Here is a 16,162-nt window from a genome sequence, read left to right as displayed (position 1 = left end):
TCTGTAAAAAGAAATAGCAATGTGTCGCAACAACTAAAGTTGAGATACCCCTTAGTCTCTTGTTGTCTTGATGACTACAGTAAAGGCAACATACTTTTCTATAGTTCGATATGTGATGGTATAATGGTGTGTCTTGCAACATTTCAATTAAACCGATGTGTATCAAAGGCAATGAGATGGCACACATTCTAGTGAAAAGCGTCTTTTTCAGATTTATTTCAACAGTTTATTTTATTTTTCAATGTAGATCAAATTATAGTTTGAAGTTTATGGCATGATATATTAATAATATTAATATTTTGCTGATGTTGTAGAAAAACTCTTTACTTTCATGATAATTTGGGTATACCACCTTTTTTACGTTGGTATCATTGTATCACCTCCCAGGCTGCCATTACATATGTCCTCAAAGTACTTCTGTATTTTGCATCTGGCCAGAAAAATCATATATAGTGCTCCAAGCTTTTGTGGTGTATATGATCATACTAATTTTTTTGGTATATACTATGTCAGATGCATATTTAATATTAAAATTGTTTGATGCATATGGTGTTGATGATATCACTCTTTTACAGATTCCATAGTGACTTTCTGGTAGTACTTCAATCTGGCATTATTTATGGAAATGACATGTGCACAAAGAAATATCCTTTGCCTACAAATGAGATAGATAGGTGCACAAGGGGCTAGATAATACAGGTGGGTCCTGGGTAGTTACGGAAATGATTATATGTGCCAAAGCAAAGCTAGGACCTAGGTTGTGAATCATTTAGCACGTCAGGGGTTACACAACTTGTTTGAAGCATTGGAGGTCAAATGTTCACGACAAAACTGCTTCTACAAGTCTCTGGCCAAGTCCACATAATTCATGACAGCCAAGCCCGTGCCTTCCGATTCTTTAGGTTTTGGAGCGCCGCCGTTTCCATGGGAACGCGACAGCGACGATATAGCTCATAGGTCACTCCGACGGCCGTAAGCAAAGCATGGCATCGCTACATTTTCTCGCCAACCTAGACCTTCAGTTTTCTAATCATCTTGATCAAGTTGGAGTTGGAACCGATGAACCAATGATGGTAAGTCGCATCCCAGTTTACTTTCGGAAATCTAGTCTCTGGCCAAGGCCAGAAATTTCATGACAGCCAAGTCTGTACTTTGAAATTCCAAGATTTCGGAGCGACCGTTTCCATGTGAACGAGACGTTTGAATGTCTACTACTTATGGAAGCTTGTAGGTCACCCCATATAAGGAAGCATGGCGTTGTTGAATGAATTTTCTGCACAACTTGGCAACTTTCTTCAGTTTTCTAATCACGTGTTGTGACGCAGCGGACTTTTCTTTGTACGAACTTTATATTTCAGGGAATTCAGCAATTACGTACAATTACAATTAAACATTGTCGGTGTTACTAAAGAGGGGAGAAATGTCACTGTGGAGTAAGAAAAGAAAAGGACGGCATTTCTTGAAAAGCCAACTTTCATATCCTTTTTCTGTACCAGGAATCTTTTAAAATGGTGTGCGCGATTTGAATAATAAAAAACCGTACAAATATAAAATGTCGTAATTGACCAAATCGAGCAATTTCTTTTGAGATTGATAATCTGTTGTAGTATGCAGGTTGGTATGATATTTCCTCCATGTGAACGCCACGTCGGGTACAGACAAAGTGGTTTACTAGGCGTGTGTTTCAAATTTAGATCTCAATTTTTTAGGTCTTGTGAACGTCCAGAAAAAATTAAGAATTTTTCGAAACATTTAATGTGACTTTTGAAAACTTGGAGCATGGTAGCATGTGATGGATGGTATCACCTGATATTTTCCCCCTTACTTGTACTATCTAGTGGTTAACATTTCTCCACAAGCATCATCTAAAAAACATTTCTCCACATCCCTCAAAATAAAGACCATTTCTCCACAAGCATGCATTTCCAAAGATTCATCCACTCACGGACCACGAGTTCCTTGAAAAAATGCGCGCGCAAAGGTTGCAACTGATGCATCAGGGCGCCCAGGATTCAACGGAATATTGCACGATACGATCATTAAACGAGTCGAAGCGAGCGAGCGACAGAGCGAATTTTGCATAAGGAATGTGAAAGCATGGCGAGGGCTTCCCGGCGCCGGCGCTGACGAGGCGCCGGAAAGATCCCCGCTGGCCATCCCCATCCCCATCCCCATCGGTGAGCGCACGTTGACGCGCGCCGCAGTGTCCATCCTCCATCGTCGCCCCCAACCCTTCGACGTCACACCGATCCCCGACTTTGCGACTTCGCGGCGTCCCTCTAGCTAGCTACTCCAGCTAGCAAGCAGGCTCAAATCCTCCTCGTTTGGTATCACGCGCGCACTGTTTCTTTTCCTCCAGGTTTGTTGCGCCGTATTCGCACCGTCTACCGCAGCGGCGATGTGCCGATGTCAGCCGGCGTGATCGGTTTCCTCAATGCATGGGCAGCATTGAGGTGAAAGAAATTTGAACGGTTGCGGTGTCGCTGTACTGAGTTTTCAGATGGTCCGGTCATTCAGTCAGGTGACTGGCGCAGTAAGATCTTGTCCAAGTGACGGTCAGACAGGTGAAAACCCACCTCGTCAGTTCACATTTCTTTCAGTTCAGATCAGATGATAAAAAAAGGCGGTACTGGTATCTTCGAGTTCAGTATGTAACTCGGGCACGCAAAGCCTAGCTATCCAGCTATAGCCTAGCCGGTTCGTGCCGACGCCCCGGCCGACAGTTCCAGCCAACGATCATCCGGTAGAAAGTTTCAGAATCCAGACCACTCCCAATCAAGGCATCCAATCAGTGATTCATTCCTCAGAATAGCGTCACGGTCACCAGCAGGCAGCAGCAGCCCCGAGGTTTCACCACCGCGGGCAAACACATAGCGATCGACGCGGTAATATATTCATTTCAACCTAGGACACTGTAAGTAGTACATAGGATTAGGTAAGTGACAGCGCTCAGCAAATGATTACGGTTGAACTGCGAAGCCAGCGTTTTGACAAATACGGCCATGTCTCCCTATCCAAGTTTCAGTTTCAACTAGGTAGTAGTGTAGGATTACCAGTGCCACACAGTGTTTTCAGTTGGGATTAGGCTTGGACTTGGCTCACTGATTAAACTAGTCCAAATGTGGCTTTCGGATTGAGGGAATTTGGTGGGATTTCCGTCCTCCCCCCTCGACGATCGACTGATTGACCGGTCGGTCGAGTTTGTTGGGGGTGGGGTTGCGTGAAATGACCCAATGACACACTGCTGCTGTAAGCCCCGCGTAACTTGGTGTGTCATCGTGTGAGGCTGGGGACAGGAGCGCCTGTCACCAGGCCACTGGGCGCTAATGGGTACCTACCTTAATATGTTTCTTGCGACGACCTTATCTATAAGACTACAAAACTTGTTTATTCCGGGAAGACTTTAGAGGCGAAAGGGAGGGTTAATATTTTCGCTAAAGAAGATGAGTGCTTTTTGTTGCTGTTGCTGTTGCTGTTGTGGGAAATCGATGGGTGAAAATGGAAGACTCAACTTTTTTTTTTTGAGACAAAATGGAAGACTCAACTGTTTCTTTGTTTGATGAGGCAAGGAAAGCCTCAACTTGTGAAGCTTTGGTTTGACGGGCCATGGTGTCGGTGTGGGCCTCTTAAGATGGGCAGGTATGGGCGGGCGAATCGGCCGCCGCCTGTACAGCCCATGCATGGTAGACGAAAATATGGTAAAGTGCCCATAACAAGGACAATTTGGTAGGGAAAATATCAGGTGCTCTCACACATCAAATGCCCCCGTTTCAGGAAAAAAAAAACTTTAAGCGCTTCCATGCTACAAACTATTTTTTTAATATTTGAAAATTTTCGAAAAACAATTGTGAAGGCATATCTCTACAATCTCTAGAAGGAGACCCGGCCGGAAGCGCGGTACGCAGGCAATCCGGCAGATGCTTTTGAGGACAAGAAACCCCACACGCCCGGGAGGGACCCCGTCAGGGCGCGCGGCGGCTATGGGATGCCCTAGGTAGACCTGATCGCCCCTAGGGTCTTGGGGTTCGCCGCCTTGCAACAAGAAGAGCAGACGAAGAACGAGGAAGAAGAAGAACTAGGGTTAAGGAGAAAGATAAAAGATAAAAAGTAGTAGATTGATTTGTTCGATTGTGTGTTGTTGTTCAATCGGCCGTCGCCCCTTAGGTATATAAAAGGCGGATGGACTTCTCGGGCAAGCAAAGGTTAGAATTCACGTTCAAAACCCTAGTTTGGCTCAAACTCAGAATCCAACTTTCCAAAACGGTTTGGTTTGCAACTTGCGGTAGGAAAATCCAAAACCCGGACAAACATCCACAGAGTGTCCGGCCATCCTCGGAGGATGATCATTCCCGGAGTGTCTGGCCATCCTGATGCAACCGCACATTTTCGGCTCTAACTTTTGTATACGAACTCCGATTGAGATGTTTTTTATATCAAAATCAACCGTTTCAACGAGACGCAAAATTTCATGTTGAAACTTTTTTCCATTTGAAGCCATCTTAATTGGGTTTCAAGTCATTCTTTAATCTGGTGTCAACGTGAGCATCTCTGAATTTGTCATAAATCCGAGCTCCGTTTTAGACCATCTTCATATCCATCTTGATCTTCTCGAAGAGAGCCGTCTCATAGTGACTTTCAATAATATGTTCGAATTAATCTTGACATAGCTTCAAGCTACTCTTTATAATCGTGTCACTTTTGAGCATCAACACACTGTTTCTTTTCTCCAGGTTTGCTCAAATTCTTCTGGTATTGTATCACGCGCGCACTGTTTCTTTTCTCCAGGTTTGTTGCGCCGTATTCGCACCGTCGTTCGTCCGTCGTCTACCGCGGCGACGTCAGCGGTCAGCCGGCGGGATCGGTTTCGTCCGTGCATGGGCAGCATTGAGATGCAAGATACTACGGTCGCCGACTACCACCGCTCTACCGGCGATGCCTGAAGTCTGAACGGTGGTGGTTTCGTTGTACTGAGTTTTCAGATGGTCTGATCGTCTAATCAGATGACTGGTGCAGTAAGATCTTGTCCAAGTGACGGGTGAAAACCCACCTCGTCATTTCACATTTCTTTCAGATGATTGATAGTAAAAAAAGGTACTACTGCTCTAGTAGGAGTAGTATCTTCCAGTTCGGTGTGTAACTCGAGCACGCAACGCCTAGCTGGCCGGTTCGTGCCGACGCCCCGGCCGACAGTTCCAGCCAACGATGATCCAGTAGAAAGTTTCAGAATCCAGACCACTCCCAATCAAGACAGCCAATTACTGATTCAAAAGGGGTTACGGTCACTAACAGCGCTGATGCTTCACCGCGGGCAAAACAGAGCGATCGACGCGGTAATATATTCAACCTAGGACACTGTAACTAGTACTCCCTCCGTAAACTAATATAAGAGTGTTTAGATTACTATTTAGTGATCTAAACACTTTTATATTAGTTTACAGAGGGAGTACATAAGATTAGGTAAGTGACAGGGTCCTGCATGGAAGTGTAAATTTCAACCTCGGGCGCTCATAGAGATGAGGGCAGCGGTGAGGTCAGCGAATGATTATTGTTGAACTGCGAAGCCAGCGGTTTCACAAATACGGCCATGTCGCCATATCTAAGTTTCAGTTTCAACTAGGTGGTACGCGCAGTGTTACCAGTGCCACACAGTGTTTTCAGTTGGGATTAGGTAGTGGGAGCTTTGGACTTGGCTCACTGATTAAACTAGTCCAAATGTGGCTTTCGGATTGAGGGAATTTGGTGGGATTTTCCGTCCTTCCCCCTCCACGATGGATGGATCGATTGATTGACCTGTCGGTCGAGTTTGCTGGGGGGTGGGATTGCGTGAAATGACCCAATGACACACTGCTGCTGTAAGCCCCGCGTAACTTGGTGCTGATGGGCACCTTAATATGTTTCTTGCGACGACATTATCTACTTATAAGACTACAAAACTTGTTTATTCCGGGAAGACTTTAGAGGCGAAAGGGAGGGTTAATATTTTCTCCAGAGAAGATGAGTGCCTTTTGTTGCTGTTGAGGAAAATCGATGGGTGAAAATGGAAGACTCAACTGTTTCTCTGTTTGAGGCAAGCAAAGCCTGAACTTTTTTTTGAGGTGAAGGAAAGCCTGAACTTGTTGTGAAGCTTTGATTTCACGGGCCATGGTGTCGGTGTGGGCCTCTTAAGATGGTCAGACAGGGCAGGTATGGGCGGGCCGCCGCCTGTACAGCCCATGCATGGTAGACGAAAATATGGTAAAATACCCATAACCAGGACTTGTCTCAAAAAAAAAAACTAGGACAATTTGGTAGGGAAAATATGAGGTGCTTAAAAATATGAGGTGCTCTCACACATCAAATGCCCCCGTTTTAAAAAATATATTAAACACTCCCATGCTAAAACTTAAAAATAAAAATAAAAAATTGAAAATCTTTGAAAAACAATTGTGAAGGACATATCTCTACAATGTCTAGAAATTATAAATGAATAGTAGAGACACACATGGAAAAACAAAGAAGAAGAAGATAAAGCCGCAATCTGGAATTTCAGGCCTCAACACAGAGTGCCCGTCGCCAGGCTAAGGCACGTTATATGTTTCTTTCTTTCAGCGACATTATTTACAAAGCTTATTTGTTTTAGGAAGACTGTGGAAGGGGAAATGAGGGGTAATTTTGGTTGAAAAGAAAACTGTGCCAGATAGATGAGTGCATTTTGTTGCAGTTGAAGGAAATGGATGGGTGAAAATGGTTGCCTGAATTGTCTTTCTTTCTCAGCTGAACCAAGGAAAGCTGTCGAGGGAGATAGGCAAGTGCTTTTTCTTGCTGCAGTTGAGGGAAACAACTTTGGTTAAAGAAGATTGCGCCACAGAGATGAGTGGCTTTTGTTTCTGTTAAGGAAAATCGGTGGGTCGAATTGGAATCCTGAACTGTTTTTCTTTTTTAGGCAGGGAAGCCTAAACTTGCTAACAAGTACTCCATCCGTTCCAAAATATTTGTCTTTCTAGAGATTTTAAATGAACTACCATATACGGATGTATATAGACATATTTTAGAGTGTAGATTCGTTCATTTTGCTTCGTATGTAGTCACTTGTTGAAATCTCTAGAAAGACAAATATTTAGGAACGGAGGGAGTAGTATGTTTTGGATTCATGGGCCACAAAGATGGGCGTATGATCGTCACCGTAAGGGCGAATCGGTCGCTGCCTGTAGAGCCCAAACTCGCTGTAGGACCACGTGTCCGTATGTTTCCCTTAACTGAAACAAAATTATTTGTTTGTTTCGGTGACATTATCTTTTATCTACAAAGCTTAATTGTTTTAAGAATACTCTGGAAGGGGAGATGATTGCTTTTTGTTGCTGTTGAGAGAAATGGATGGGTGAAAATGGCAGGCTGGATTGTTTATCTTTTTGAATTTTGAGTTGAAGCAAGGAAAGCCTTTGTTGCTGTTGAGGGAAATAGACGAGTGCTTTTTGTTGCTGGTGTTGAAGGAAACATTTATTTTTGTTAAAGAAGATTGCGCCACATAGATGAGTGCTTTTTGTTTCTGTTGAGGGAAATCGATGGCTGGAAATGGAAGCCTGAACTGCTGTTTTCCTTTCTTTTTCAGGCAGGGAAAAGGCCTGAACTTGCGAAGAAGCAATGTTTTGGTTTCATGGGCCATAATGCGGGCCCCTTGAGATGTGCACGTATGACCGTATGGCCCTGATTGGCACACGCGGAATACCCAGCCCATAACTAAGACAATTTTTGGTTTGGCATTCCACATTTCCAAAGATACGAAGTGGCCCAGCTTCAAAGCCGCACGTGACGAGAATTCTCGGTCGCCGGCGGCCAGGAAAGGACATCTGGGAACGACCCCGCGCGCGCTTTTAATGTACTCCGCGACCTGTGAAGCCGACGCGACGACAAAGCGGCCAGCAGGATTGCAGAGGAAGCCAGGGCCACACACACCACCACCACCACCACGACGACGACGACGACGACGACGACGACACCGACACCACCAGGACGATCCTTTTCACCATCGTCGTGTTCCTGCGTCGCAGCTCGTCTCAAGCCCTGCCTGCCCCTCTCAGGTTCAGGTTCAGGTGCAGGTTCAGCGCGCACTGCTTGCACGTCGATGTGACCGGCGGCCACATGGACACGGCCACTGGTGCAGCACAGCTCTGCACGCCCAACGAACCTGCAGCGGACATGTGTTCTGGACAAGTTACCCGGAGCTGAGTCTCCCTTTGGAGACCTTTGCTTCAGAAAATGGAAAGGGCCCCCTTACTTGCTTTCCCTTGTACTGGAGGCGCCTCTCGTACTCAAAGCACCAAGCTGTTGTTGGTGCTAAGCAAAATCGAGGCACGTGATCCAGCCGACGCGTGACATTCAGAGAAGCGTAAAAAAAATGCAGATATAGCCGGCGTGTTAGTGCTACGTATCTCGGAATTTGACGGCCATAATATAAGAAGTATCAGCCGGCTTGCACGTCCCAATCCGAGCGTAGCGTATACAGTCCCAGCCGTGTAGTCGAGACACGAGAGGATGCAGAGGCCGGTGAGCTCCCCGTCGCTGCCCGCTTTCGAGGACGAGGGGGAGGACCTGGAGGCCAAGCCGGAGAAGGCGCCCGCCGTCCGGTCCGTCCACCTCGTGCCGCTCATCGTCCTGCTCTGCTTCGTCGTCCTCTTCATCTGCTCCCACGTCCCCTCCCCCTCTGGTACCCGCGTCGCGCGTGTGTGTGATACATTCATCAAACGTCTTGATACAGCTGCGCTGCTGACTCTGAGCTCTGCATTATGCTGCGCTTTTTTCTTTTTGGTCTGCAGATATGTCGAGCTTCGGAGGGAAGGCCGGGGGACGGAAGCCCAAGCTGCTCTGACGCGGACCAAGGAAGGAGACGATCATGACAAGAGCTCAAGGACTGAGGACGCGATATGCCAAAAAGATGTGAACGTTTTCTGCTTTCTTTCTTGATCTCAGCTGTGTTAGGCAGTAAGCTGTACTGATCTCGCTGCACCGATAATAAAACACATACAGAACGCAATAGTGCTGCTCTGATGATTCTCATCATGTTGGTTTCATGGTCCGGTGCAATTTGGCCACTCATAATTGTGTAGTGAACAAACCTCTCACCATTTCCTCGCTGAAGAGGGTATATAATGCAGCCTAGTTCTATCACCGTGGTCGACAAAATGTCCGGTGTCTGATGTTGCCACGTGGTCGAACTTCCACTCGGCCACTCTTCACAGCACAGCACAACAAATTAAAACAAAGAATAAAAGAAGTTGTTTTCAGCAAAAGAATGAAAGCATGCCAGCAGCACTCTACCGAGTGAACTCTTGCACGCCCACACTTCTGGCTCCAAAAAAAACTTAATTGGGCAACACAAGTATTCCTAACAGTGGTGGAATTATCCATTCAGTCCATTTGGGCCACAAAAAATAACTGGGCTTTTGACACATTCACTGATCTATCAGTCTTGTAAAAACTCTGGAGAAGAAAAAAAACACATCAGAGAGGTGAATATCATACGCAAACATTGTGACACTGCAAGTGCATGATAATATTGTTTGATTAATTAAAATGGCTGTTACAAATTCCAAACTCTTTCGGTCCCGATAAATTTCAACCTTCAAACAGGTGAATTACAATACAGCAACCACAACGTTGCAGCGTGAATTAAACAACCCATCTCATGTCTATTTACATTCATGTATCAGCGAGATCATCATAGTATCAATCCCTGCGCAGGTTCCGGTTTCTTAGGAAGAGCAGCAGCGGGTGGCGGTGGAGACGCATCACTGGAATCCTCTACTGTAATGGGGAAAACTGCAGCGGTAGATATGGGGATATCTTCAGGGTTTTCAGAGACATGTATCTTTGTGATTTCACCATCCAAATCCCTGGGCTTTTCATGAGCGTCCGACATGTCAGCTTGTGCATACCCGGCCGCTACGGTCTTGCCCTCCTGCTCAGTGGCTATTTTCTCCTTTGCCTTTGCCCCGACGTCGTTCGCGGTATTCGCAACCTTACTGAAGGCACCAGTTACCCATGCAGCTCCAGTAAGGACATACCTGTTTTTCATGATGGCAGATCCAGCAGTGGAGACACCCTGTTCAGCAGCTGCAAGTGCTGACCTTGTCTTCTCGGAGACTAGATATTTCTGATCCATTTCCTTTACTTTATCGTTTACAACTGAAGTACCGACGCTGATCTTCTCACTCAGACCAATTCTCTTGTCAAAGGAAGATACTCGAGCAGTCGCAGTTGATGTGAGCTGATGCTTCTCATCCAAAGCTTTTGCTTTGTCGAGTGCATCCCTACCAAGAATGAACCCCTTGGCCAGCATGGTCCCAACGATGTCCTCTGCCTTCTCAAGAGCAGAGGACTTTGCATCTTTGGGCTGTGGATGCAAAGCAATGTAATGTAAGGAATTCCATTACCACCAGACAAAGACCATACTACAGACATGGATATTACACATCTCTAACCATACCTCTAGAGCAGCTAAAACATCAGCTGGTAGCTCATAATAAGTGGCTGGTGTTACGATGACAGCCATATCGACTATTGTGGCACCCTGCAACAGCAATAAAACCAGGCGCATCAGATATTCATCATAGGAGTAGTTCCAGCAAGTATAAAGCAATTAAGAAGCAGAAATAGACACAATTCAGTGACACGCTATGTATTTGCAAACAGATATCTATCTATCCAAAAGATATTGAGTTAGTGTTGAAATTTCCGTTGGGCAATGATTAGGTAAACTTAAACATTCGAATAAGCAAGCATGTACACATTATTTACTTGAAAGAGTCAATGGAACCAAGCAATATCTTTTTACATCATACTGTTTAAGCTGAGATCATGGGTCACAACTTACATAACATGGTTCATATGAAAAATAACTATGTTTAGTACTCCCAATTGAACTGTAAAACGTCTTATATTTTGATACAGAGGTAGTAACAAATACACAATTCATTCAGAAATATAGGGAAAGTTTTGTCTTGCTGTAGACCAGGTAAACAATATAAGTAGCTAAGTACTATATTAAACACATGCCGTAGAGCAGGTAAGCAACCTCACTTATCTCTAAAGTACTATATTCAACACATGCAACGTAAAGTTGGGCATTTATTAGGGACATAGAAGGAACAACACACTTATGTTGCACTGGAATATGAATTACGCCTTCTATATATATTCCAATGAATGGAGAATATTGGTGCATGCCATCAATGATGCGTAATTGCAGACAGCACATTTCACAAGCTCAAGCAACCATATATCCTTGGGGGGAAAGCAGGTTTTTTTTCAGAGATAGGAGGTAAAAAAGGTACCGTCAGAAGCATGGCTGTCTCAGCTCCTTGCTTATCTTTAAAAGTAATGTAGGCAACTTGAGACAGCTCGTCGCCACTGCAAAGTATTTAAAAGGTTAATGAGATTGATAGTACACAGTGGACCACAAGCATAATGAAGATCGTATTACTAACCTTTGCATTTCAACATGCACAAGGTCACCAGAAAAGGAAAAGAATTCCTTTACATCTCTTAGTGCTGCTTTTAGCGACAAATTGCTCACCATGACTGTGCTAAGCGTGCTTGTCTTCATCAAAGAAATAAAAGTATAAAAAGGAACAATTAATACTCCATCTCATAGATAGTATGTTGTTCTAGGCTATATGAGAAGAAGCTCAGCAACACACACTTGTACAGTATCTGAAAAACTAATAAGTAATGCAGACTTCTATGCACTGTCACATAAATAACACCGATGGCCTAAATCGATAACTTGTGCCTTATCTTGTTTCTAGTAAGGCATTACACAATATCTAATGGGATTTCCTAATCAACATTACACAACCTCAGTTAAAAAAGAAAGAACTTACCACCTCCACAGCTCCGATCTATGTTAGAAAATGATGAATTTGTTCCCAATGTCTTAGGATTATTTTAAATCCGGTACCCCAAACTAATATTTTTGGACAAGATTGGCCACTAACTGTTCATATCAAATCGCTGGAAACATATGCAGCCACTTTATGCATCAAGCTTAATATTTCAACCTCAGATGTTCATAAAGTGATTTATTCATGCTAAAAACATCATCTCCTTCGAAGGTTTGCATGTTTAAACTGTGCCATCATGCTAGGTTTTATGCACAACAACTATTCAATTTGTATGCAGATCAGTATGTGCCGCTCGTAATGAACATGTATATAGCACTCACAGTCACCGCCAAGACCTTTTTTCCGTGACAGGCATTGTATGACCCCAACGATATTTTACTAGTCAGTGCAGCTAGCATATCAAATAAAATAAAATAGCTAAACTGTAAACTGACGTAATCAGCGCTCTTTTGCTATTATGAAATATAGAGGAGAAAGAAAGCTCAATATTCACCATGCACTGATTGTTACATAACATTCTTGGTGTTCACAATGCAATAAAAAGAAGTAATAAGATCATTTTTTTTGCACCTAATACTTCAGCACAAGCAAGCAGGCATAAACAGATAACATGGGACAGGATATTAACCAAGTATACACGCTGGTTAAACCACTCACTGCAGACATCATAATATCAAACAAAAGTTTGCCAAAAAAAAAAGGGTTACGGAAGGCTGTTCATGGCTCACAAATCACAACACTTGGCCACAGTAACAATAACTAGATAAATCGACGGCGCTGGCACCTAAGTGATTTGAGTACCCTATCAGCATTCTACATGAGTGGGCGGCAGATTCAGCCCGCCGGCCATCCCACATTCAGGCAGGTAGAATGCCGAGCGAAACCGGACGAGATTTCACTAGAATCGATTGGTAAGAAACGGCTGCCTCCGATACACTATCCCACATTACATTCCTAAGGGACACCAATTTCTGGAGCCAAACTCTCTACTTTCCCCATCTTTGGCAGGACAAATTGACAAAAAGAAAATTCTATCCAGGACTGCGTATGCCCAAATCTAGAACCCCCCCAAACCAAAACCCCTGCTTCTAAAGTCTAACACGCAAACCAAGACCAGATCAACAGAGCCAAGAAGCACTCGGGCCGGAAACGGCGCTGCCGCCGACGGCCGACAGAGAGAGGGGGAACCGGGAGAGCTCACCGCCATGGCCGCGATGCGACGCCGAGATCTCCGAACCCTAACCGCTGACTTGAATCGGGAAACGGGAAGAAAAATATGCGAGAAATGGATCCGCCGTGTCCAGCGGGCGGGATTTATAGGAGGGGGGAGAAGGCGGAGACGCGGAGTGGAGTGGAGCAGGCGCCGGTTCCTGCCGTCCAACTCCAGCAATAGACGTGGAGGCGGTGACGTGGCGACGTGTGGGGGCGCGCAGGCTGCTGGGACCCCACCACGCTCCGGCCCTTTTACTTTGGGCCCTGCCTGTTGGAGTGTTGGGTCCAGTCCAGGGGCTCGCAGCCTCAGCGGCCTCGCCACCGGTTGCTCAAACAAATTTAAAAAGCCGACCTCGCCAACGAGAAAGCACAAATATTCCTCAAAAAGGAAAAAAAAACCGACAAAGCACGGGCAAGGTAGGGAGGGGAAGCGAAGCAAGGAACCCAATAAAGCGAAGTTCGTAAAGGAAATCCCGTCAAAAAAACAAAGTTCGTAAAGGAAATACTGAGTTCAATAAACGACACGGATATGGTGTACACGGGTACGCGTACATCTTTTATGGATAGTACATCAAAAAAATAGCACTCTCTCTATTCCCATTCCTCTATGTAGTGCACATAGATTTAGACGCAAATACCAATGTGTGGGCTGGCACAACAATTTGGACGAGAATGCCCTACCTCGGTCTGTCCCAGCACCAAAGTGCCCACCTCATAAGAGCAACTCTAGCAGACCCCACATGTGTCTCCGATCCGCAAAATAACCGTCGAAATACGGGTATGGGCCGAAAAGCCTGCCTGACCAGACCCGGCATTCCGTCTCGACCCGCAAAAAATTTTGAAGGGCGCGGCAAATTCCCGACCCCAACCCGGGAAAACGCGGGTTTCCCCCTCGCGGCTGCGGTGCCCTGCATAACAGAGAAGCAGTTGGCGGGAGGGACATTTCAGCCCCGCGATCTTTTCCCCCCTCCTTCCGCCGCCCGCCCGCCCTTGCTTCCGCCCGCCCGCCGTCGGTGATTCCGGCCATATCTGCGGGCGGAAGCGCGCCGCGGGGCCGCCCACACCCTCCCACGCCGAGCGGCTGCACCGCTCCTCCGGATCCGGCGAGAAGAGCCGCCACCCGTCGCCGCCGCCGCCGGGGATCGACCACCATCGAGCGCACCCCCTCGTCGCCGCCCGTGATCACCCGCCACCGGTTAGTCCCTTCTTTGTGATTTTTGCGAGCTGTGTAGTAGATTGACGCGTAGGTGTGCGTGTAGATGGAGTTGACCCCGTGCGAGAAGTTCTTGCTATCCGATTCGTCCGATTCGAACGACTCGGATGTGGAGACCATGCTTGCGACCTTTCGGCGGCAAACATTAGTCATGGCACTTGCTGTGAAGGAGCATGAAGACGAGCATCGGAAGAGGAGACGAGGATCTACTCTCGGGCGTCTGTGCATTCCTTGGAATCGCCATCTTGGGAATGAGATGTTGATGCAAGACTATTTCGCGGAGAATCCTACATATCCTCCACACCTCTTCCGGAGAAGGTACCGAATGCGCCGATCCCTCTTTGTGAAACTTGTTCAAGCTTGCGAGGCAAATTGTCGGTATTTTACTCAAAGAAGGAATGTCTCGGGCTTAAAGGGATTTAGCGCATATCAAAAAATCTCCGCAGCTATGCGGGTGATTGCATATGGCGTTCCGGTTGACTATGCCAATGAGTATCTTCGCATTGGTGAAGATAGCACAATTAAGTCTGTGCGTAGATTTGCGAAAGTGATCATCCGTGTCTTCGGTCCTGAGTATCTTCGGGCACCCAATGAAGATGACACAAAAAAATTGATGGCAACAAATGAGAGGAGAGGTTGACTTGGCATGCTAGGTAGCATTGATTGTATGCATTGGAATTGGAAAATTTGCCCCAAGGCTTTGCAAGGAATGTATTGTGGCAAGTCTCGTGATGCAACAATTGTGCTAGAGGCCGTAGCATCCAATGATTTATAGATTTGGCATTGCTTTTTTGGTATGTCGGACATTCTCAATGATATTAATGTGTTGCAACGGTCTCATTTGTTTGCTAGACTTGCTAGTGGTGATGCTCCTGCTTGCAACTACATTTATCAATGGGTATGAATACACAAGGGGGTACTATCTTGCAGATGGTATATACCCTCCTTGGTGCACATTTTTCAAGAGCATCAAAGAACCCAAAACAAAAAAAACAATGTGAATTTGCAAGGGTGCAAGAGACAGCCTGAAAAGACATTGAAAGAGCATTCAGTGTTTTGCAATCTAGATTTGCCATTGTCCGTGGTCCTGCTCGTTTTTGGGATAAGAAAACCTTGAAGAACATCATGACATGTTGTGTTATCCTGCACAATATGATTCTTGAAGATGAGAGAGGAATGAACTTAGAATTCTTTTACGACAATGTGGGTAGTCGTGTCAAACTAGTTAGAGACCTAAATCGCATTAGAGCTTTTCTTCAGATATACAAGGAGATTGAAAATGCAGACACACACTTTCAACGTCAGGAAGATCTCATTGAGCATCATTGGCAAAGGGCTGGACGGTGACTAATTTTTGTATTCATTTGTGTTTGTATTCATGACAAGTTTGTGTTGCATTATTTAAGTTTGCTACGGTGATTTGAATAATTATTTGTAATGCGGATGGTTATTTGTATTATGTTAGATTTGAATAATTCAGTTTATTTTCAATTGTTGAATTATGTTGGATTTGGTATTTGCGGGCTGATGATATGTAGGATGCAGCTGCGCAAAGAGCAGAACCCGCATAGCCGACCCGTAAAAAAGCATATTCCGTGAATATTTTTTTTTACGGATCCGTTGGGGGGTCTGCATCTGTGCCAGCCCGCGCCGGCCCACAAAAACTGTTTTGCGCGAACTGCAAACGCGTTTTGCGGGCCGGCGGGATGCGGGGTCTGATAGAGTTGCTCTAAGCACAGAAAAATGGAGGAACGAAGACTCGTAGATGCTCAGCCTGTGACCTTGCGTCCGGCCGCGGACGGGGGCTCAGACCAGGATTGTGGTGATGTCGGCCGCCGTGGGGACGCTCTTTGCGGAC

At 45.6% G+C, this 16,162-nt stretch overlaps 1 protein-coding gene across 1 annotated transcript; it reads right to left on the bottom strand.

The window, feature by feature from the left end:
- Positions 1 to 9,520: 9,520 nt before the first annotated feature.
- LOC123190343 (binding partner of ACD11 1) lies at positions 9,521 to 13,286 on the bottom strand. Its single transcript, XM_044602969.1, has 5 exons — positions 13,081 to 13,286; positions 11,463 to 11,575; positions 11,310 to 11,385; positions 10,463 to 10,546; positions 9,521 to 10,369 (listed from the first exon to the last, which is right to left on the bottom strand). The coding sequence occupies exons 1-5, from the start codon at positions 13,084 to 13,086 to the stop codon at positions 9,695 to 9,697; spliced, it is 954 nt and encodes a 317-aa protein (XP_044458904.1). The 5' UTR covers positions 13,087 to 13,286; the 3' UTR covers positions 9,521 to 9,694.
- Positions 13,287 to 16,162: the final 2,876 nt, after the last annotated feature.

The sequence above is a fragment of the Triticum aestivum genome, chromosome 2A (assembly GCF_018294505.1).
Source record: "Triticum aestivum cultivar Chinese Spring chromosome 2A, IWGSC CS RefSeq v2.1, whole genome shotgun sequence".
Lineage (NCBI taxonomy): Eukaryota > Viridiplantae > Streptophyta > Magnoliopsida > Poales > Poaceae > Triticum > Triticum aestivum.
Note: the sequence above shows the minus strand (reverse complement) of the source record. Positions and strands in the feature narration are given on the sequence as shown.

What these genes read in the sequence shown, in the direction of transcription:
- LOC123190343 (XM_044602969.1), bottom strand. An exon ending in GTGCATGTTGAAATGCAAAG is followed by an intron (nt 11,386 to 11,462) that starts GTTAGTAATACG and finishes AATACTTTGCAG; the next exon opens with TGGCGACGAGCTGTCTCAAG. An exon ending in ATGTTTTAGCTGCTCTAGAG is followed by an intron (nt 10,370 to 10,462) that starts GTATGGTTAGAG and finishes TTGCATCCACAG; the next exon opens with CCCAAAGATGCAAAGTCCTC.